This window comes from Labeo rohita, chromosome 19 (assembly GCF_022985175.1).
Source record: "Labeo rohita strain BAU-BD-2019 chromosome 19, IGBB_LRoh.1.0, whole genome shotgun sequence".
In the NCBI taxonomy this organism is placed as follows: Eukaryota; Metazoa; Chordata; class Actinopteri; order Cypriniformes; family Cyprinidae; genus Labeo; species Labeo rohita.
The window spans coordinates 2,163,830-2,187,214 of record NC_066887.1 but is presented as its reverse complement, the minus strand read 5'-3'; the positions used below and the strand labels follow the sequence as shown (position 1 = coordinate 2,187,214).

The window sequence follows — 23,385 nt, the reverse complement described above, 5'->3', positions numbered from 1 at the left end:
AGAGGACCATAGGGAGTCGATTATTATTACTTAGATTTGGACAGTTAAATTTTAAACCACCTTTATGATGCATCTATTTAGTACAAATAAATAGCTTTTTGCTTTGTGTGCATTACTTGTGGAACCTATTCACTAGCAAATGAGGTAATACTAAATTTCCCCAAATCTCCAAAACAAACTCATCTACATCCTGGAAGGCATTTTTTCATTCTGACTATTCCTTTACCTAAAAAATCTAAACATATAATGGAAATAAACCTCTAGATATATAATGTACTAAACACAATCCATCTTTTATTTTGCATGGAGGAGAGAGAAAGAGGGGCAGTTTGAAGAGTGTTTCAAGCACGTGCCAGATGCATTGTCCTTAGTCACCTCTGCTTGACATGGGTCACCTACAGAAAACCCCTCTGGAGCAGAGACTGAGTCAAGGCCATTGGTTACTAAGGAGATCTCTATAGTAATCCTTTAGTCTTCATTATCTTGCTGATGGAGGCACAAATGCAGCTGCTTTATCATCTGCATACATGCCGTTTCTATATTGCCTTAGGTAAACGCAACTATATATATATAGTGTGTTGTCAATCAAATAATACATTTAAATTACACATGCTATTAAGATAAATCATAAGATTTAAACATAATTTAAACATAAATCATGAGAAGAAAGATATAGTACTATACTATATCCCACGTTCTATGTAATTTTAGGCTTTCACTATATTTATATTATATTTGAATAAGGCTTACTGTGGGCATTATGTTGTCACATGAGTTCATTCGTGTTTCATTCAGTGTCCAGTTGTCATCCAAGGAAAACTACTAATACTAATATTCTGAAGCATTTGTCATCCACAATATGTGACTTTGGACCACAAAACCAGTCTTAAGTAGCACGGGTATATTTGTAGCAATAGCCAAACATACAATGTATGGGTCAAAATTATTGATTTTTCTTTTATGCCAAAAAACATTAGGATATTAAGTAAAGATCATGTTCCATGCAGATATTTTGTAAATATCCTACTGTAAATATATCAAAACTTGATCAGTAATATGCATTGCTAAGAATTTCATTAGGACAACTTTAAAGGCAACTTTTTCAAATATATTTATTTATTTTTGCACCCTCAGGTTCCAGATTTTCAAATAGCTGTACCTCAGACAAATATTGTTCCATTCTAACTAGCCATACATCACTGGAAAACTTCCTTATTCAGCTTTCAGATGATGTATAAATCTCAGTTTCCAAAAACTGACACTTATGGCTGGTTTTGTGGTTCACGGTCACATAAAATTCTCTATATGCAATACTAGAGATTTATATACATATATATATATATATATATATATATATATATATATATATATACATATGAAGAGTTCAGATGCAAAACCAGCTAAAAGCAATCTCGGTCAAAAATGGGATAATGATATAATGATAGTGAATGCTCCTGACACATAGTACAGGTCCATCAAATACTTTTACTTCAAACTCGCTAAATTTCAGCCTCAGCCCAGTCAGAAGTACCAGTGCTTACATAGAAACCTATATAAAGTAGCCAGAAAGAAATGCTAATTTTAAAGAAATATGTCAGATGGATTTAGACGCTTTTGCATCTGAACTCTTCATATATAAAAAGTTTTTGCTTTTTTATGAGGAATACTCAAATGATTTAATACTTTTGCTTCAACAATTGAAGCACATTAAAATGATGCATCTCTAAAATATTCATATTGACAGAACGCTAATGCAGTTCATGCAATAAATAAATAAATAAATAAATAAATAAATAAATGAATGAATGAATGAATGAATGAATGAATGAATGAATGAATACAATCACCATTTGCTAAATGAAATCTGACCTAATATTTTTTTAATAATAGCAATGCGCGATAATCAGTTCCCTATTACATTTCACAAAGAGCCAGAGCTCCAGCTGCACTTTTGACTGGCGTTTAACGAGTGCGTCACGTGACCCACATGCCCAATTATCACATGAAGAGAGTTCTGGTTCTGTTCGGAATATTTAATTAGATGAAGCTTTATGACTAACGCGTTTAACAGGTGTTGTACTGTTTCTTCTGACATGAGTCATCAACCTGTGCTCTTGTTGAGAGTGCGTTTGGGAAGCTGATGAACGGCATCCAAGAATCCTGCATGAATATTTAATTGGAAAGTGGATGCGGCTTTAATTGTGTTTGTGGGTGACGGGCCGCATGACAATCCAAATACAGTCATCAGAGCAGAACCACAGCAGGAGCCTTGACTGACTCACTGCTCCTCATTCATTCACTCACTCGCACATGCTCGGCGTAGACTACTATAAAATGCCTTCGAGGAGGGGAACAGTTGGACTGACACTTTTAGGTTCTTGGAAGGCTGGAGACCAGTCCTCATTAGCTGATTAAACAATAAAGAGAAAATCAACTATTTTTCAAGTATTTCTAAGTCATCAAGATGCCTCCTGCGAACCCACATCTCAATCGCACAGGTGAGAACTTTACCATACCAACCATATAACGCACATAAAAAATGTGAAATTAGAGCATTCACATATATTTTGATTTGTGAAATATATGCAATTATTTAATAAAATTAATATATCCTGCATCAAAATAAATGCATAAATAAAATATGGATATAAATTTGTCATTTAAGCTTTTTGTCATATTGTAATGGTTCGCAAAATCAAAAAGCTAAATAAATTAATTAATTAATAATAGCAAGCAAGCTTTTACTGTTTTTAAATATATTTACCTCTATGTTTCAAGAAGTTTTGCAATGCAGATGCATGCAGTTGTAAATTGCTGAGTGTGAATGGTGTTTGAAACACTTGACGCGATTCACATTCATTATGCGCTGGCGTCAGAGATCAATTAAATAACATTTACACGGCTCAGTGTCTCATTGTTCTCTCGGTCGCTGCTTGAGGTGTGAGAACAATAAGACACTGCGGACATGTGCACTTCATGAAGCCCAAACCAGAACTGCTGTCATCTTTGAACATTGTCATCATCATTAGCTACAGAGGCAAATTAACTCATGAGTTCATTCCCTGTGTTTTGGCATTTGAATTAAAAAATAAATGTTTTAAGTCAAAGTTCGCACAGATAGGTCCCTGCAAATACACTAGTATTTGTGATGCATTCACTTTGGGTTGCACACAATTATCTGATATTATTTGGAAAATTTACAAATTATTTATGGTAACCCTAATTTATTTTTTTTTCGCACACTTTTCCTTTCTTTAATAGCCTAACAGGGAGAATTTATAGTACTTCATGACATCACTTTGTAGTGAGAACTATATGATGTATAACAATTATATAAGCCTGCTAAATTTTTAAACACAATTAAAAAAAAAAAAATAAAAAATAAATATATATATATATATATATATATATATATATATATATATATATATATATATATATATATATATATTTCTTAATTCTTAATATGTTTTCAAAGAAATTAATTACACGCATAATTTTTGAGAACAAACGCCTCGGATGCAATAAATGTTTTGTTGTGAAGAAAGTGGTCGGCTTTTATTGCTGTCCCAATATCCATCCGCTTTGGCGTGTGTGTGTGTCAGCATGCTGAGGGTTTAAGAGGGGAGGGCACTTCCTATTCCCCAAGCTTACATGTTCTCCATCTGCGATTGGCCCATTGGCGAATTTGGACCCTATCGCCGCAGAAATGTGCAATTCATCAGCTCAGTGAAGTTGAGCATCACGTAGACTTGACCTAAAGCTGAGGGAGGTAAAAATAGGAGATGCTACAGTGACCCGTATCTTATGATTCACTCAGGAATAAACACTGACCACTGTTTTATGCTGTTTGGGGGCCCAATCAATGGTCTTTTTTTGTGGTGTGAAGCAAGACGAGGTTGAAGACATCCTGGAGACATGGCTGAAGGTGAGGTCGTGGGTGATCTTCCAGTGGGGGGGTCAGTGAAGAGAGAGGGGAATAAAGAAGAGGGGGTGGGACGGATCTCCTGCATTGTCTTTTAGATTTGGGGATCTTTACAAAGGGCTCTTCCCAGAAGCCCTGGAATTTTCGCGTCCTTACCGCTAAAATGTACCCCAAATCTTTTGTTTGTTCGTTTCTTCTGGCGTCGGTAAAGTAGTTTTTATTTGTCTGTTGTGGTTGGAGTTTTGATATGTGGAGGAAAATTTGAAGCTTTTTCAAAACTTGGGATTTATTTGGAGGTTGATGGGCGAGATGGGTGAAATGGGCTCAGTTTATGAGCAATATTACACAGGTGAGCGGCTGCATTTTTGTGCCAATATGGTTAATTACTGAGAGTAGATGATTGCGCGCACTGATAAATCAACTTTAAGTTATTGTAGCATTGAATGATTTAATGATAAAATATAGCACTTTAAGGGAACTAGATGAGATGTTGATCTAAAAATATTTTTTTCAACATGATTATTAATGACGCACGTAATGTAAAAGTAGCTGGTTTCTCATGATTTGACTGCGATATTCTCTGTTTTTTTTAATTCGCATTTCCAAGATTTGACTATTGTAATTGAATGCATTTAAAATGTGTTTCTTCAGGAACATGGAATTAATCATTGCGTTTTTACGTTCGTTGCTGTCTACAAAATCTGCCAAGAAATTAACAGAAAAAAATGTTGAAGTGACCTGTTGAAGAATTGATCGTGCAAAAAATACTTAGGTTTCTAAAAGTGTGCATTTGGACAGTGCAAAATAATTACTGAACAAAAAGAAAGTTAGTTTTTTTTTTTTTTTTTTTTTTTGTAAGAGGAAATCCATAGAGTCGCGTTTCATTCACTCGTGTTTTGCACGTATAGCTGGTGGCATTTTCACGCCAAGCGTGATGAATTCACTACATGTCGAAACAGCAGCGTAAGCGCCCACAGATTTATTGTTTTCGTCCACTTTCGATAGCGCGATATTTTTGATTGTAAAATGAGCTGTGGCTGATTTTATCGTGTTTGTGCTTTTATTCAGGGGGCTGTGCAAAGACAGAGGAGGAGGAAGCAGCGAGCTCCGAGGAAGACTCGATCTCGTTCCGTGGAAGTGGGGTTTGCAAATGGTTTAATGTGCGGATGGGCTTCGGCTTCCTGTCCATGACCCATCGGGAGGGTATCTGTTTGGACCCACCCGTGGATGTGTTCGTCCATCAGGTGAGCGCAAATTAATGGTCGTTTTTAATGGACCGGGCATGTATAAGGCCTTCTTCTGTCTCTGTCATCTGGTTGCTTTATTTTCCCATGGCTCAAACGACATAAACACGGGTCACTGTGCTAAATTAAATATTTATAGCCTCAGATGGCCACATTTAGAATTATTTCCTATTATTTATAAAGCTAGGGTGTAGTGTTCGGTGCTGCTGCACGACCATTAACGCCATAATAGGCTAAATCAAAATCTGCATTCTTAAAAATAAAGGTGCTTTAATCATTTAGCAAATAAATCTGTTTTTATCAGCAACGATTTTAAAGCTGCACGGGGTTCTGGAGTTCGCTGTGTGGTGATTTGTTAGGTTTTGGGATCTTCAGAGCATGGTTTCTGGGTTTTACATTTGGATGTTTTTATAAAGGTCTAGGACATTTTCTTAGTTTTAAAAGCGTCATTTATTTGGCGCCAGGCTGTAAAGCTTTGGTTTTGGTTCTAACCGGGACCTTCATTTGTAACACAAAGATATTGTCCAGTGGTTTTTTTTTTTCAATGATAATTTAATATATTTGGTTCTCTGGAAATTTCCACAGATCTGGTGGTGTTTATATGTGTTAGTCTAAATTGATTTGAAGAGGCCAGAAAGCTGAGATTCTTGTGTTTAACTTTTGTTTAATATTTAATTAATAGGATGAAGAAGCTAATTATGATGCCAAATTAGCTTAGCCATTGGCTTTAAATGGCTAAAAGTCTCTGCACTATACATGGAGAAAATAAATAAAATATTAAATGCAAAACCTGTAATATTTTAAATGCAACAGTGTAATATTTTAACAGTGGTACCACTTTACCTTTATTTACTTTGGATGGATGTATCTTTGTGTTTGATTTTAAATGCACTAATGCATTTTTGTCTTTTCACATTCTGTGCAAAGACTGGCCTAAAATAGTTGGCAAATCAAAAAATATTTTTTTATTTTTCTGTGGAGTTGGGATGCACTAACAAATTGTCCCAAAGCAAAGATGTTGTTTCTTGGCTTTTGTTTTTGAACTGTTTCTCCATGGGTTGTACACATGACTTTACTGTCTCATAAATGAAGAACGAATGCTGGAAAACCATAATGAATATTGCATTTTAACATTACTTTGCTCTGCAGAGATTTACAAAGTACTGTATTTTAAAAGTCCCCCTGGGGTAGTATACTGTCTGTAGTCGTGAACACTAACCTTCTCAATCAGCAATAATTCAACAAGCGATTGCCCCAGAACAACCAGCAAGTCGGCAAACAGTGGATCACCTATCACCCTGAGCCAAATGAGCTGCTGCCTCATGACTTGAGGTCATTGTGTAAAATTACCCAGAGATTAGGGCATCTTACGGGCAGGCAGCCCTACACACGGTGTCAAGTGATCTCTCTGTCTCTCTCTAAAGTAAGAGGTCTTTGGTTTCCTCCAGAGTGGCTGTCTGGGAGGATGAACGGAGGGTGTTAAGGCTTAGCACACATTGTCTTTAAGTCTCATTGACTGCACATTAGGACGTAAAACTGAGATGGGTACATCAGCATGGCATGGCGTGTTTAGTCTTCATCAACACCCTGAACTGATGACTGTGTGGTAAAAGGACAGTCGTTCCAAACCTGTATGACTTTCTTTGGTGTCCGAGTTCAATTGTTTGGACAAATGGACATTTCTTAAAATATCAAAGACGTACAGTTTTGGAACAAAATAAGGGTGAATAAAGCATTTATTTTTAGGGGTAAATTATACCTTTAAAAATCCTGAAAGTATTATGTTGATTTACTTCAGAGACATTTTTTCCCCATATTGTACACTAATCTAATCTACGTTGGTTTCACATGAATCAGTCAACACACAAATAATTTGTTCTTCAACATCATCAAATTAAGTTGTTTGTAAGTAGGCTACTTTCCAAGTGATTTTGTATGGTTTTAATTCACTCAGTTTTACATATGTCACCAAATTATAAGATATTACTTGCTAGCAAACAAACTGTTAGTGGGCACATGAGCACATCCTTAAAGGAATAGTTCACCCAGTAATGAAAATTGTCATTGTTTGTTCCAAACCTTCATGAATTTGTTTCTTCTGCTGAACACAAATGATGATATTTTTAAGAATGGTGGTAATCTAACAGTTCCTGGTCCCCATTGACTTTGATAGTGTTGGAAAAAAATAGAAGTCAATGGGGACTAACAACTGGTTACAAACACAAAAAATTGTGTTCGGCAGAAGAAACAAATTCATACAGGTTTAGAACAACTTGAGGGTGAGTAAATGCTTACACAGTTTTCATTTTCAAAGGGATTTTGAAGTATCCACCACAAAGGTAACATGGTGTAATTAAAAAAAAAAAAAGTCCCAACATAGCTGAACATTAAACACGATCAAGTCTCCACCCTGTCTCATCAAAAACACAAAAAGTCACTTTTACATTTTTACTCTCCTCATTAAATCACATGCATGGCATTCTCAAAATTACAGTTTCTGTCAACAGGAAACATAATTTATTACTTTATTGGTTCACGTTTACCATACATAATTTAATCTAGTAGATTCCGCATTTTAGAGAATTACATTCATGTGTTTCCACCCCCCCCCCCTTCAATGTTGTTTTTTCAAATGGTTATGTTCCTATAAACATCACATCAAGGTTTATGTGAATGATTCATAAATCAGCCAAATAGGCATGGTTATTGCTCACTGCTTATTTTAAAATGGCCAGATATCAGCAAGTTAATATGGTTTGCCAGTAGTAGAAATCAATGCATGCATTCAGCACAACTTCCAGGGTTCCTACGTGGTATGGAAACGTATGGAATTTGATTGAAGTAATTTCCAGGTCTGGAAAAGTATGGAAGAAGAAAGCAGAGTGTGGAAAGAATATTTGCATTTCCAGACTTTTGCTCTTTATTTATTTATTATATAATAGAAAATGAAGAATGTTTTTTTTTTAGTGATTGTCAAAAGGTGCACTTTTTCAGTATGCAAAATGTTTTGTATTTTGGGTTTCTTCTTCGATATTTCTATCACTGTATAACATAGCCTCAAGGACCACGAGGATGTATACATATACACAGACTTTTATATGCGCACGAGAAACCAATACACCAATAATCATCCCATTTTGAGGTGTGGTTTCTTGTCCGTCATAGAGTATGCGAAAAGTATGCAAAACTTTAATATATATAGGATGTGCTAAATTGGGTATTAGGCCTTGATATTAGAGGTACTATCATAAGGAAAGCCAAATTTTAGCAAGTAGGTCTCTATTAGCTCATGTGCACCCATGCTCTTTCTTTTTTTCTTAGTAGGATAGCAGTGATTCACAAAGGTAATAGGTTATATAAAACTAAAAATTGTAATGCGTAAGCATGCAAAAAATTGTGAATAGTTTCTTGTGCAAAAGTCTGTATATGTGTGTTTGTTTGTATGTATGTATGTATGTATGTATGTTTATTTATTTATTTATTTTTATGGGCTCAGTATGTTGTTAGAATATCAATGAAATTTTTTTTTAACAAAATTAAATTGATTGATTGACATAATTAAAATATTTATAGAAGACTATTATACCAAATATAAAGCTGAAAATAATGCTGTATGAACCATTTTTGTTAAATATGGTCTGAAGATTTACTGAGAGGTTTGGAAATTTGAGTCTGAAAAAGTATGGAATTTTTGAAATGGAAAATGTGTAGGAACCCTGAATTTTTAATGCTTTACAATGACAAGAGGATGAGTATATGAAGGTATTTTCATTTTGGGGTTAACTATCCCTTTAAGATCTGTTTCCTATTTAAATGTACGTAAACCCATTTGTAATACACTTTGTGAGTTTGACCTTGGCTTGTTGGGAAGCAGATTGCTGGATATTCTGGAGTGATTCATTTTGATAACCAGGCAACAAGGACCATTTAGACCTACCTGAGTCTCTTTCTGTGGATGTATGGGACCTACCAGGTAAAAAAGACAATGGCTGTCATTGTCAAACCCACAGGAGGAAATCCTGCCTTAGACTAGAGAATCACTGGATGAATGGTGTTTGTGTGCGAAGTTGACCAAAAAGAGGAGCTGATGGAGAGAGATTTCATAATTAATGTGGAAAAATGGCTGAAAGACATGCTGGGAGAGAATGTTGGGAATGGAGACCAAAAGGTTGGAGAAAGGGGGGCAGGGAGGGAGTATTTGGGGGGAGGGGGTTGTTAGCTGAACTCATTCATAAAAAACTCCATAGTAAAAGAGGAGGGCGAGTGGTAGAGAAGGTCAAAGGATGGAGCTGTGGATGGTTTCAGGAAGCCTTAGCGGGGGTTGGGAGGCACTTTTGCCTGATTCCTTTCCCAGCGACCCACCCCCCTCTGAGAGATGGGTGTCAGTTAAGCCTGACGTCGTGTGAGAGCCGAAGTGTGCTCCACCTGGTGTAGCTAGCAGTGTTTAAAATGATAAGCCTCTTAAAGGGGTCATCGGATGCAAACTTCACTTTTTCATGTTGTTTGAATATTAATGTGTGATGGCAGTGTATGTACAAATCTACCCTATAATGATAAAAATCCATGCAATGGTTTTTAATTAATCTTTAAAAATAATATCCCCTTTTTCAAATCGAGCCGTTCTCAGATGCCTGTCATTGTGCGATCACACCAACAGAGGCCGCTCCCACGATAGTTGATTGACATGAGTGTTTTGCCTCAGATCAGCTGTCACAGTCCAGTAACTTTCCTTGTTTCGATGCCGGAGCAGGGATGTAAGTTAGACAAGAATATCTCTGATTGAGCGATTGAGTTGTTGTGTTGCTGGATGTAATAATGAACATAGTGGTCGTCATTTACTCCCGACATCTGAGCAGCTGAAGATGCAGTAGATTATGTTTGTTTGTGAAGGGAATGCACCTCCCGATCTACATATATCCGTCTATGTTCGCGCGAATCATTCATGATCCAGCTTCACTTACAGCAGAAGTGTGTATAAGCGTTTTTTTTATGAATCTTTGCAATCACCTTTCCTTATAACGTGGTAGTTAGGAAGTTTAGCGGCTAAATGCGGCTAAAGTAAACAAGATCGTCATTCCACAGAGAGAAGAGAGGGGCGGGGCGAGCAGAGCTCATTTGCATTTAAAGGAACAACCCCTTAGAATGAGATGATTTTTGCAGAGCTGATTTTGACGAGGTAAAAAGGGTGTTTTACAAAACCATTGAGAATTTTTAATCAAAGTATATTATAGACTTTTCATTAAGACCCTAAAGAATCATATAAACTTGTGGAAAATGGGCATCCAATGACCCCTTTAAGAAACTACAGTTTAAAGGCAGGGCTGTATGAAAAAAAAAAAAAAAAAGTGCCTCTACCTACATTTTAGCGAAACTCCAAAAATGGCACGAGTTCTGTTTTGTGGGGTGTCTGTATTCAGAAGAAGGGCGCTGAAAACAAATGTGTTCTGATTAAAATAATGCGAGTCACTAATGGGACATGGTTAGCTGCTTGCTAGCATGCTAGCTTGTTTTATTACAGTACATACAATTTCACTTACCACAAACAGAGTAAAGAGAGATGACTGAAGACAATGGCGAATTATTTGCAGATCCTGAGCACCACTGACAAGCATCTAATCTTGTAAAATGTGTGGCAAGTACTGCCACTGTAGTAAACACAGAGCATATGCGATTGCAAATTTTGAAAGTAAAAGTAAAAGAAATCGTGCATTCAAAACTAGTTTCAATGCCACATATATTAATAGCGTCTCACTGATGCCTGCAATTTATATATAAAGCACTGAAATATTTTCCTCCCATCTCATATTTATTCGCTTTAGGGTTCAGTAGAACACGTCATTTTCTTTCTGAACACGGTATTGGGATGCGGCCGGATTGGATAGTGGGGGTCTTGCAAACATTTACATTTCCGGTATGATAAGAATGGGGCCTGGTGGAAAGTGATCACGGATGCAGTCACAATGTATTTTCCAAAATATATGGTGCCCATATATATACTGTGGAAAGGGCGGGGTTTATTTACATGCTAAAAGTAGGAGGGAATTGACCAGTCCCATATTGCCCAGCCCTACTTTTACCATAGTGCATGATTTGTAAACGAATACATTTCAATGTTCTCGTTGTATAATCAGCTCCTGTGTTTTCTGACATGGTAAACTTGCTCGTTGGCGCACCTGGTACAGCATTGCACTTGAGATGTGGATGCTGTGTGCTCTAGTGTGAATCCTGTGAAACACACATCATAATGAAAGAGCTCCAAGACTTGTAGAAACAAGTTAAAATGCATTTTGATCTCATGTTTGCATTTGTTACCACTGACAGTTAGGTTTAGGATGGCGTTTGGTGTTGGTGATTGTTTTCAAACACGATAGAGCATTAACACCGGACATTTAATTTTCAAACAGCTGCAGTGCAACAACTGATGTATTGTATTAAAACCATCAGATTCATGTTGATTTGTTTTGATTAAACCTCTATGCATTTTAAGTAATGCATTTGACTCTGCATTTTTAATGCATTTTACTGTGAAAGTGTCACTGAACTTGAAAAACGTCTCGTAAAATTTTGCAGAAATGTCACCACAGACATGTATTAGAAATGAGCCTGAGCTGCAGTCATTTTAAAGGGGTCATCAGATGCAAAGTTCACTTTTACTTGTTGTTTGAACATTTAATGTTCGATAGTTGATTGACATGAGCATCTTACCTCAGATCAGCTGTAACAGTCCGACCTCCTTTGTTTCAATGCTGGAGCAGGGATGTAAATTAGACAAGAATATCTCCGATTGAGGTGTTGTGTTGCTGGATGTAATAATGAACATAGTGGTCATCATTTACTCCCGACATTTGAGCCGCTGATGATGCAGTGGATTACATTTGATGTGAAGGGAATGCACCTCCCAATCTACATAAATGTGTCTGTGTTCGCGCATATCATTCGTGATCCAGCTTCACTTACAGCAAAAGTGAATATAAGTGTTTTTTTTTTGTTTGTTTTTTTTTTTTTTTTTTTGATGAATCTTTGCAATCACCTTTCCTAATAATGTGCTAGTTAGCAAGTTTCGTGGCTAAACGCGGCCACAGAGAGAAGAGAGGGGGCGGGGCGAGCAGAGCTCATTAACATTTAAAGCAACATCGACCAGAACAGGATGATTTTTGCAGAGCTGATTTTGACAAGGTAAAAAAAGGTGTTTTTTTACACTACCATTGAGAAATTTTAACCAAAGCATGTTATCATATCAATCATATCAACTTGTGGAAAATGGGAATCCGATGACCCCTTTAATGAATGAGTTAGTTATAATACTATAATAGCATGTTTTAACTGGATAACTTGCGTTCATTGGTGGCACACAAAAGTGTAAATTTTGGAAAATTTTTAAATTGATTTTTTTTTTTTTTTAATACATAGAAAATTAATGGTGTCCAATGTTGTTTGGGCCACAGTGTTCTTCAAAATATCATATTTTGTTTTATGCAGAAGAAAGAAAAGCATTTAAGTTTGAAATGAAGAAAAAAGATGGTATAATTTCTGTCACTTCATTAAACAAGAAAAACAGTCCAGTGTTTTGCTCTCAGAGAGAATGTGTGGAATTTATTACAGACCATTAAGAGATTAATGTGTAAAAGACAAAACATTCTCCCAAGGAATGTCCTGGTGAGAAGATAAGCAATCTTATTATGAGGGCTGATTTAAGGTAGTGGACCAACACTACCACCAATGCAGATTGTTTTCTAAACAGCATGGCTGGCGTCAACTTGATGCGTGATCCCACACATACACCAACTAGCCCAGTTTTTGGTCTCCAAGTGGTTGTTTGTTAAGAGTACAAGCAGAAGGTTGTTTTCAAAAGGTAGATCCTTTCTCAAGCCCCATTTCCATGCGCCTATAGAGCAAGTATCTCAGGAATGTGAGCTTCCCCCACCTTTTCCCACTGCAAACCCTCAGAACTGACGGCCTGGGTGAGACTTAACCAGATGGCGTTATTTTGGGGAAGCTCATCTGCCCATCCCATTCATGTCAATAGCCACACTTTCATTGCTTTTACTTGCGAAACCGCGCAAGTACAAATGTGATCAAGGCTGGATGTAGAATAAGTAAGCCTAATACATTTCCAGTAGCTTACATACTAAACTATATAGTTTGAAAACAATATATTTTGTTCATATAATATATAATAATTGTCTTACAAAATTTTTAGCATTAGTAATTTGGCCAACTTTGTATGTGCGAGCATAGGCACATGTCTAGAATTCCTATGGATAAATCCGACCCTGAATGTGATGGTAGAGCTGTTGTGTATTGGTGAATATAGTGTTGAGCAACATGTCTGCTATGATTCCATTGTCTGGTTGGAGTCACCAGACCTTATCCAACACAGCTTATTGCCGTGATTGCATGTAGACTGCTAGTTTGAGCCTTCTGTTTCAGGCGCAGGCATTGATGGATACAAATGTTCAGAGTTAATTGGTAGACAGGGTAGATGAGGAGAGAGAGAGAGCCATTTTGATCTGAGTGTTAAGTGAAGAGGTGGTTGTGAAGGCAATGTAGCAACGGTATTGGGGGCAGGGAAGATGCCATTCTACCAGTTCTTTTCAGAACTGCAGGTCTCAGAGAAAGATGACTCTAAATTAAATGCATTTTTGTGGGGATGGCGTGCACAAAGTGAGGATCTGACTAAAATGTGCAGTATATAACAGCACAGTGCACTAGTAAGTACTGTATCCAACAGTGCATCTTGATCTTCCATCTACATTATGATGAATCTGAAGTAAATATTGAAGTGTTTCTTCTTTAAAATGTTTGTTAAAAGACTTCAAACAGCTGCAATACAGCAACCAGTGTATTGTATTAAAACCATCAGATTCATGTTTTGTTTCAGACAGACCTCAATGTATTTTAACTGATGCATATCCTACAATGCATCTTGATCGTCCATCTACAGTATGACGAATCTAAAGTAAATATTGAAGTGTTTATTTATTTATTTTATTATTATTATTATTTTTAACTTGATGAAATAAAAAAAAAACGTTCTTTTTAAATTATTTTATTTATTTATTAATTATTATTTATATTTTTATTTTATTGAGATGGTACTGAAACATGTGACCACAAAAATGTAAATACTATTTTAGATTGTTGTGGAGGCATAAGTAGATGTGTACAGTTATTTTTATGTATATATTCTAGTTGTTAACGTCATGGTTTTCTGCAAGCCAGCTTTGAAGCAATGTGTACTATGACAAACCGCTATGCAAAAGTTGTACAATATTTTGTGTGTGTGTGTGTGTGTGTGTATATCAGTAAACTAATATGGTAACACTTTATTTTAACGTGTCCATAATACAGAGTAATTACCTAATTAAGTACTTAGTAGTAGCCGTTGTACTTACATGAAACAAAATATACTTACCATGTAACTAAGTTAAGGAACAGCCTGTAACATATGTAACAGACCGAGTCTGTTACACAGCTACTTGTACACTTAAGTACAATCTTGATGCACTTTATTTTAAGTAGTTTATGTCTGTGTACTTACATTTTTTTATTACGTTGTATAAAGTGTGCAACACATATGTAACAGTCTTTTGGTTACATTGGAGCTGTGTAACAGACTCGGTTTGTTACCTATGTGTAACAGTAGCTGCCTATTACATCTACGTAATTACAAACTGTACTTGCAGACTGTTCCGTAACTTGGTTGCATGGTAAGTACTTTTTGTTTTTTGTTTTTTGTTGTTGTTGTTTGTTTTCATGTAAGTACAACGGCTACTACTAAGTACTTAATTGGGTAATTACTCTGTATTATGACACCTTAAAATAAAATGTTACCTATAATATATAATCATTTATTGGGTACTTTCAATTGGGAGGGGACTGTCCTGAACTTATGAAATATATGGAAAAAAAATAATAATAATAATAATAATTATATATATATATATATATATCTTTTTTTTTTTTTTTTCTTTAAGTGAAGTTCAAAAAATATTAATTCATTTTTTTTCTTTGTAAATTATTAAACTTTGTTTAAAAAAAACCCAAAAAAACCCCCAGCATTTTTCATGTCACTACCAAAAGTGTATGTTTTAGTCTACTGGCCGAGACTGATTTTAACTAAACCTGTAAATTTATGTTCAGGAAATTTTCCTGTGTCCCTCTCTCTCATACAGTGTGTGAGTAGATAGGTCATTTTGAGGTGTGATGTGTTCAAAAGTCTGAAAAATCTGTGTGCAACTTTAAGGAACGTCACTACCGAACACATTTTTTCTACAATTAAGCACACTTTTTTTGGGAGTTATTCCATAACATGAAACATTACTTTTTAATTTAAAAATTGTATTAAAAATGCAACATATCAAAATACAAAATACTACAAATCTCATAAATTACACTTTCTAATGTAAATGTAATTGTTATGGATTCACCTCTGAAAAATGTTTAATAAAATGGTGCCAAAAGAAATTACAATCTAGATGCAAGCAAAATCTTAATAGGTCAATATAACCCTTCTAAATCAATTATTATTATTACTGTGTTTTGGTAGTGAAATTTGGGGAGGGGACAAATATTCCAAAACTTTCTGAAAATTGCTGAAAAAGTCCTTTTCCTGCAAGTATTGATTTATAAATAATCACACTACAGATATGATCTAAGTGTCTAAAGCAGTGTTTCTACCCTGTCTCTGCAGAGCAAGCTTCATATGGAGGGCTTCCGCAGTCTGAAAGAAGGGGAAGCAGTGGAGTTCACCTTCAAAAGATCCTCTAAGGGTCTGGAGTCCTTACGGGTGACGGGGCCAGGCGGGGTGCCATGCGTAGGCAGCGAGAAGAAACCCAAGGGTGCCCAAAAACGTCGCTCAAAAGGAGATCGGTGAGTTCTGTTCAGATACATATGGGTAATTCCTGGGTTTCTGTGCCTTTTGTGTCCCCAGTAAAGATCATGATATTATTGCCTTAAAAATTTCAACAACATAAATTTTAAAGTTGTATTTGCTTAAATAACACCTTTTGAACTTTAAGCATATTTATTTATTTATTTAACAGTTCTAAACATTTTACAACATTTTAAAGGGGTGCTTTTTCACTTTTTGATCTTTAGTCAGTGTGGTGTGTATGTTTGGGCATATAAAAGATCTACAAAGTTACAAATCTCAAAGTCCACTCCAGAAGGGGATATTTTGTTTAAAAAAAAAAAACCTTTTTCAAGAACTACAACAAACGGCTCCTTTGGACTACAACGTTTGTATTCTGCATGCAATGTTGTCACAGAGAATATCATTAAAATAAATCCCGCCCACGGAAATTCAAATTGTTGGAGGGAGGGTAGGGACGAGGTGGGGGATTAGACTAACTTTAGCGATGCAGCACAGAGAACCGCTTCAATGAGCCGCAGCGCGGGAGATATAAACACAAGCATTCACTAGAGTGGCGACTTCAGAGCTGTAACGCGCCGCAGACGTGTGCAGTGTGTGGTAAGAGATTTATTCATCATACAGATAGCTTCACTTATAACGCAAGTGTTTTTTAAAATGCATAAACTTGCACTATAATAGGCTAGACTAATCAGTGATGATGTTCTTTCATAATGTTAGGCTGCTTTTAGCCTGATGCTGGAGCTGGTTTCAGGCAATGAAACTTAAGTATGTAAATAATTAAATACTACTAAATTAGCACTATAATATCATGTATTGGTGATCTCACAGGCTGACGATATGACCCAACACTACTGTAGCGTATTATTTACTCACCCTCCATGCATCCTAGGTGTATATGACTTCCTTCTTTCAGATGAATGCAATCAGAGTTATATTAAAAATTATCCTGGCACTCCCAAGCTTTATTAACCCCCCTCCGTGGGTTCAATAAAGGCCTCTTGTAGCGAATCGATGCATTTTTGTAAGAAAAATATCTATATTTAAAATGTAAGAATCACTTTAATCTAGCCTGCGCTAACAGTTGTACACGGAACTTGCTGCTTTGACAAGGGGCGTGGCAGTACTAAAACACTGTCTAAGCTGTTCGCCAATCACAACGCAGTGGGACAGCTAACCAATCACAACACATTTCGTTTTTCGTAAGGTGGGCCTTCATTAAACCCGGAACTAATCGAGCCATTCGTGTCAGGCTGAGAGAAAAATTATGTGAAAAATAATGCGTTTTCCAAACCATCAAGCATAAAAGCATGTTCTTGTACACCCCCAAAACAAAATCAAGACTTTGTGAAAGAGCATAATAGGACCCCTTTAAACTACCAAATGTCCTCAGGCCTGTGTCTGCCATTTTGATAATAAATACAACACTTAATATGTGTGGTGATTTTTTTTTTTTTTTTAATTATTTATTTATTTGTTTATTTATATTTATTAATTTATTTATTCATTCATTTATTTGATTTTTAAATGTTGTTTTTTAGTAATAGTAATAGTCAGTAATAGTTCAGTAATAGTATGTGTCTATATATATACATCTAATGTGTATATATATTTTCCAAGTAGTAAATGCATTAAAAAAATAAATAAATTAACTAATTAATTAATTAAATAATAAAGGTTCTTAGCTCAAAATATTTTCACCCTGTTATATTTTTATAACTATCGGCCCTTTAAATGAAAGTCTGAAAAAGGAAATTACATCATATCATGTAGTTAATATCATTTCACTGGAGGCAAAACAACTGATAGAGTCTCTGTTTTGTTAAATTTCAGTTTTTGCTTATTTTATCTTTCCAGTTTGATGTGGACAACTTCAGCATGTCCATCATGTTTATATATACACTACTGTTCAAAAGTTTGGGGTCAGTACATTTTTTTTTTTTTTTTTTTTTTTTTTTTTTTTTTTTTTTTTTAAAGAAATTAATACTTTTATTTACCAAGGATGTATTAAGTTAATAATTAAAAGTTTATTAAAAGTTAATAATAAATAATTTACATTGTTATAAAATATTTATATTTTGAATAAACACTGTACTTTTTAAACTTGTTATTCATGAAAGAATCCTGAAAAAAAAAAAAAAAAAAAAAAATCACAGGTTCCAAAAAATATTTGGCAGCACAACTGTTGATATTATCCAACATTGATCATTCTAATAATAAATCCACATATTAGAATGATTTCTGAAGGATCATGTGACACTTAAGACTGGAGTAACAGCTGATAAAAATTCAGCTTTTCATCACAGGAATAAATTCTATTTTAAAGTATGTTAAGATAAAAACATTATTTTATATTGTAAAAACATTTTGCAATATTACTGTTTTTTTTTTTTCTATATTTTTAATCAAATAAATGCAGCCTTGATGAGCATAAGAGACTTCTTTAAAGACTATTACAAGTCTTACTGACCCCAAACTTTTGAACGGTAGTGTATATACATTATATTATATTATAAGTATATTTAAAAAAGTAAATAGAAATGATTATTTGTAAAAGTAGCATTAAAAAAAAATAATAATTCTTCATTTGGTCTTTCTGTGTTAGTTATTTTATTATTTATTTATTTTTATTTTATTATTATTATTATTTTTTTATTTATTTATTTTTTTTTTTTGTGTGTGTGTGTGTGCTTAGACTTGGTGGACATGTTGACCTAAAATTAGCCATTACACTCTGTTAGTGTGTATTCTGTTAACTCAGAAAAATTTAAATTTTCACGTTTTACATCTCCCTATCATAATAATCACACAAGAATTGATTAAAAATTATGTCCTAACGGCACTAAATTTAAAATTGTTTTTAAAAAAGTTCAAAAGGTATTATTTATGTCAAAGACCACTTTAATATTGATTAATTAAAAAAAATATTTATTTATTTATTGATTGATTGATTGATTGATTGATTGATTGATTTATGCCTGTACTTTACTTTTTTAGCAACTTGCAAGAAATAAATTCAGAAAGCTAAGTGTGTGTGTGTGTATGTATGTATATATATATATATATATATATATATATATATATTACTTAGCTTTCTGAATTTATTTCTTGAAGATTACATGGTAAATATGCCCTGGACATGTTCATTATTTCATGTGATTCCTCTACAAGTACACTGAGATGTTTGAGATGTTGCTTTTGCATTGTTTCGACACAGTATCTCAGGTTCTGACCAAACAAGGAGCACTTCCTTCCCCCACCCTGTGCGTTGGTGACTTGACCTGCTGGATCAATAGGTTGTTTAAAATCTCATAGCTCAGAATTTAGGCACACAGAGTCAACCGCCCCCACAGCACAGCCGCAGGTTATTGATAAGCAGCGTCCTCCCACAATCCTCAGCTGTATCTAATCACGCTGGTTGGTTAAGTGTGGATCCGGATCAAAGCCAGTGCTGCTTTCACAATTGTGCACGAATGACGGCAGTGGTTTTGCAGTCCTGTGAGACAAATTCAGCGTGTGCTTGCGACAGTATGACTTACTTTCTCCTGCTGTTTATCATTGATATTTCATCTCTCTGGATCTGTGGCTCCTGATGGAGGATCAGATCCTGTCCATTTAATTAATAACAGATGTAGGTGCCTGAGAAAGGTCAGAGGTGAACGCTGCCATAGCAACCCTGAGGTGTGATGTATGTGAGCGGGGTGGGGGTGGGCAGGAAAGAGCAGGGATCAAAGTGCAAAGGTCATGCTGCATTTTGAAACAAAGAGCCACAGAAATGCCCCACCTCCTCAAAGCACACCTCCTTCCTTCGGCCGATCAATAACTCCCCTCACATTATAGAGAGCTGATAGGCACAGGAAGCTTTCATTTAAATTAATCTCTAACCCAAAATGGTCTTTTTTTTTTATATTTTTACGTTACACTGAAGTGTTTTACTAAACTCCTCTTAGTACATGGTGCATAAGTATATAAAGTTAATACATGACTATTATATTTTTTTTATATTTTCAGATGACTCATCATTATTATTATTATTGTTGTTGTTGTTATTATTAATATTAATGTTAATGTGCAAGTAATAAGTTGTGATTTCATAATATTTCTTAGTTCTAAGATTATTTATTATACATTCTTTCTTAGGTATATATTTTTTTTTAAGTATATAAAGTGGAGTTTAAGGCAATACATCAGTGTCACTTAAAATATAATAAACAATAATTTTATTAATTAAGAATATTTGTAAAATATTACAAACCATGTAAAAAAAAATCATGCAAGTGAAACAAGTTTTAAATGTTATACTAAACTGGAAATGTATGTATTGTATTGTATTGTATTGTATTGTATTGTATTGTATTGCATTTTTTATTTTTATTTTATTTTATTTTATTTTATTTTGGCAACTTGTAAGTAATTTGTGAACAAATTATTATACTAAACTTATTTACAAATTATAGTTTATTTGTTTGTTTGTTTGTTTGTTTATTTATTTATTGAAACTTGTAAATAATTTGTGAACAAGTATTATACTAAACTTTATTTATTTATTTATCACAACTTAATTTGAACAAGCGATTATACTAAACACATTTTATTTATTTTTATTTATGCATGTACTTTGCTTTTTTAGCAACTTGCAAATAATTTATGATCAAGTTATTAAATTAAACACATTTATTTTCTTTTTAGCAACTTGTAAATAATTTATGAACAAATTATACATTATGTATGTATGTATGTATTTATGTATGTATTTATTTATTTATTTATTATTTATTGAAACATGTCAATAATTTGTGATTATACTAAACTTATTTATTTATTGCACCTTGCAAATAATTTGAGAACAAGCGATTATACTAAACACATTTATTTATTTGTTTATTTACTTATTCACTTTTTAGCAACTTGTAAATAATTTGTGAACAGGTCATTATACTAAACTTTTTATTTATTTTTAAATACGTTTTTTTTTAGCAACTTGTAAATCACTTGTGAACAGGTCATTATACTAAACACATTTTATATATTTACTTTTTAGCAACTTAATTTGCGAATAAATATCCGTAAATAATTTGTGAACAAATTATTATGTTAAACACATTTTTTATTTTTGTTATACTTTTTCAGTTTCATCCATCTCCATTCATCTTCACTGTTCGCTTGCTTTCTTTAGTAAATTCTACTGAATGTTGAGAGTGCATAAATGATAAAATATTGTTTTGTTTTTGGAAACTTGTCTTGGATTCTATAGTGCTGCAAATGTACATAAAAAGCATTGTCATTCCTCTTTAAATTGTTATATAAACAAGAAAGGATAAGAACAATTACATGTAATATCTCAGTGACCCTTACATTTTCAATGTTTGTGCGCCCTCTAGTGGTCTTTCCTGCTAATAACACATATGTTTCCTTGCACTATTAACAGATGCTTCAACTGTGGAGGGCCGAATCATCATGCCAAAGAATGCCAGCTGCCACCTCAGCCAAAAAAGTGCCATTTTTGCCAAAGCATCACCCACATGGTGGCCAACTGTCCAATCAAAGCACAGCAGTTGTCACCGGGATCTCAGGGAAAATCAACGACTTCGACGACAGGAGAAGAGGAGGACATGAGCCACACCCCCTTCCCTCCGGACAGCTCTGATTAGTCGGGGAAGGTCGTCAGGGAAACACAAGCACCAATCAAAAAGTTTCAATGGAAAGCTGCTTTTGGAACTAACTCAGGTTTTTCTTTTTCAAACAGCAGAAATGAATGTCGCCGCTCACTTTTGTACTTTAGTCAGGAAATTAAAACCAGATTAAATTAATATTGAATGTTATACTTAGGAAAATATGATCACTATCACCATCCACACTGTAAAAAAAAAAAAAAAAAAGTTACCCCCCTGACTCAATTTTTAGTCAACTAAAATATTCCATTTGTCACCTAAATTAACATTAAGTAACTTAATTTTTAAGTTGACTAAACTAAACATTTTATGTCAGCGGGGTAACAAATTTTATTACGTTGAAACAACAATTTTTTTTGACAGCCATCTGGGTAAAATTTCTGTACCTCATCTTTGCCATTTGCGTATTCACTCCAATGGTGGGATGAACCAGATATGAATGGTGGATGATCATGAAATGGAGGGCAAATCTCATAAAAAACATGTCCAAGTCACAATTTCAGAAATGATATGCTTAAAGCCTATTTTAGGGTTTTTATTAATTGAAAATGATGCATGTTTTCCTCCACGTGTTTTTTTTTTTTTTTTTTTTTTTTTTCTTTCACAATAGAAAATATTTTGTTTGAATTAAAATCTTTTTTTTTTTTTTTTATTAATTAATTAATTAATTAATTAATTAATTTATACATTTTAGCGTACTCTATTGTGCTTGGACAGGTTTTGTGAAATCTGCCCTAAAAGTGTAAAGCAAATGTATGAGAAAAAGACTTTTATTTTCTGCCTTAGCTAGCAAAGTGTCTTAGATTTGTACTGAAACAATCAAAATACATCATGTTTACATATCGCAATAAGCCTGGATATTAGTGACACTGGTGAAATGCATGTCTCTCTTGCTTTCAATGGCAAAATCAGAGTTATCATTCACCTGTACACTGGAGAAATCATACTGAGTTACCTTTTTTAATTTTTTTTCTTGCTGATGTTGTCTGAGACTCTGTGATTGTGGTTTACACAGGCCAAGTGAATGTTAAAACACTGTGTTTGTGAATATTTTACCTCAGCCTCTTTATATCATCAGTGAAAGTATTTTGACTGCACTGTAACTACTTAGTTACTCTAAGAAAGACACAGTCGCTTTCTTAGATTATTTAATGCTGTGTGATTGTAACCAAAGGCTCGCTTTCATTTAAAGATTGGGAAACCCTAACTGGTACTTGAAAGCTAGAGCCAAGACAACAGCACGTGTTTTTATGATAATCTGTTATCTCTTCCCTTATGTAAACATTATATGAGACTCTAATGAGGTATCAAGTGTTTTAAAGTTTTTTCAAAGAGGAGATCCTGACTGACTTGATCTCACTTTATTGTAAATAACACCTGTAAACTTTTTTAAACCACTGTTATTTATTTGTAGCCACAAAAACTGACCTCAAACTCTGTGATGTTGCGACGGACTCAGTTTGCTCTCAGTCACAACAAGAGCTGAATCGTTTTGCTAATTATTTTATAATTTAATCATGTTTTATGAGTTGATTAACAGCTGGTGACTAGGATTCCCAGTGTTTAAACTATGCTGCGCATGATTTTGATGCACTATTTTTTTTTATTTATGGCCTTCTCTAGAGACGCTGATTTCAAAGTATTTTAACATTGAATATGATTTATCCCTAT

General features: G+C 34.4%; 1 protein-coding gene across 3 annotated transcripts; it reads left to right on the top strand.

The window, feature by feature from the left end:
* Positions 1-2,058: 2,058 nt before the first annotated feature.
* lin28ab (lin-28 homolog Ab) lies at positions 2,059-22,272 on the top strand. Of its 3 annotated transcripts, none has more exons than XM_051137055.1 (4): positions 2,059-2,498; positions 4,994-5,169; positions 15,863-16,041; positions 21,471-22,272. In XM_051137055.1, exons 1-4 carry the CDS (start codon positions 2,465-2,467, stop codon positions 21,691-21,693), a joined length of 612 nt encoding a protein of 203 aa, XP_050993012.1. In that variant the 5' UTR covers positions 2,059-2,464; the 3' UTR covers positions 21,694-22,272. The 3 variants fall into 3 exon arrangements, with proteins under 3 accessions (XP_050993012.1, XP_050993014.1, XP_050993013.1); XM_051137057.1 differs by lacking the exon at positions 2,059-2,498 and adding an exon at positions 3,811-3,928; XM_051137056.1 differs by lacking the exon at positions 2,059-2,498 and adding an exon at positions 4,837-4,888.
* The last annotated feature ends 1,113 nt before the right edge of the window (positions 22,273-23,385 follow it).

Bases quoted from the DNA above. Each gene is read 5' to 3' on its own strand.
- lin28ab (XM_051137055.1), top strand. From the start codon at position 2,465: ATGCCTCCTGCGAACCCACATCTCAATCGCACAG. The intron at 2,499-4,993 runs GTGAGAACTTTA...GCTTTTATTCAG, and splicing joins CCCACATCTCAATCGCACAG to GGGGCTGTGCAAAGACAGAG. The intron at 16,042-21,470 runs GTGAGTTCTGTT...CACTATTAACAG, and splicing joins CGTCGCTCAAAAGGAGATCG to ATGCTTCAACTGTGGAGGGC.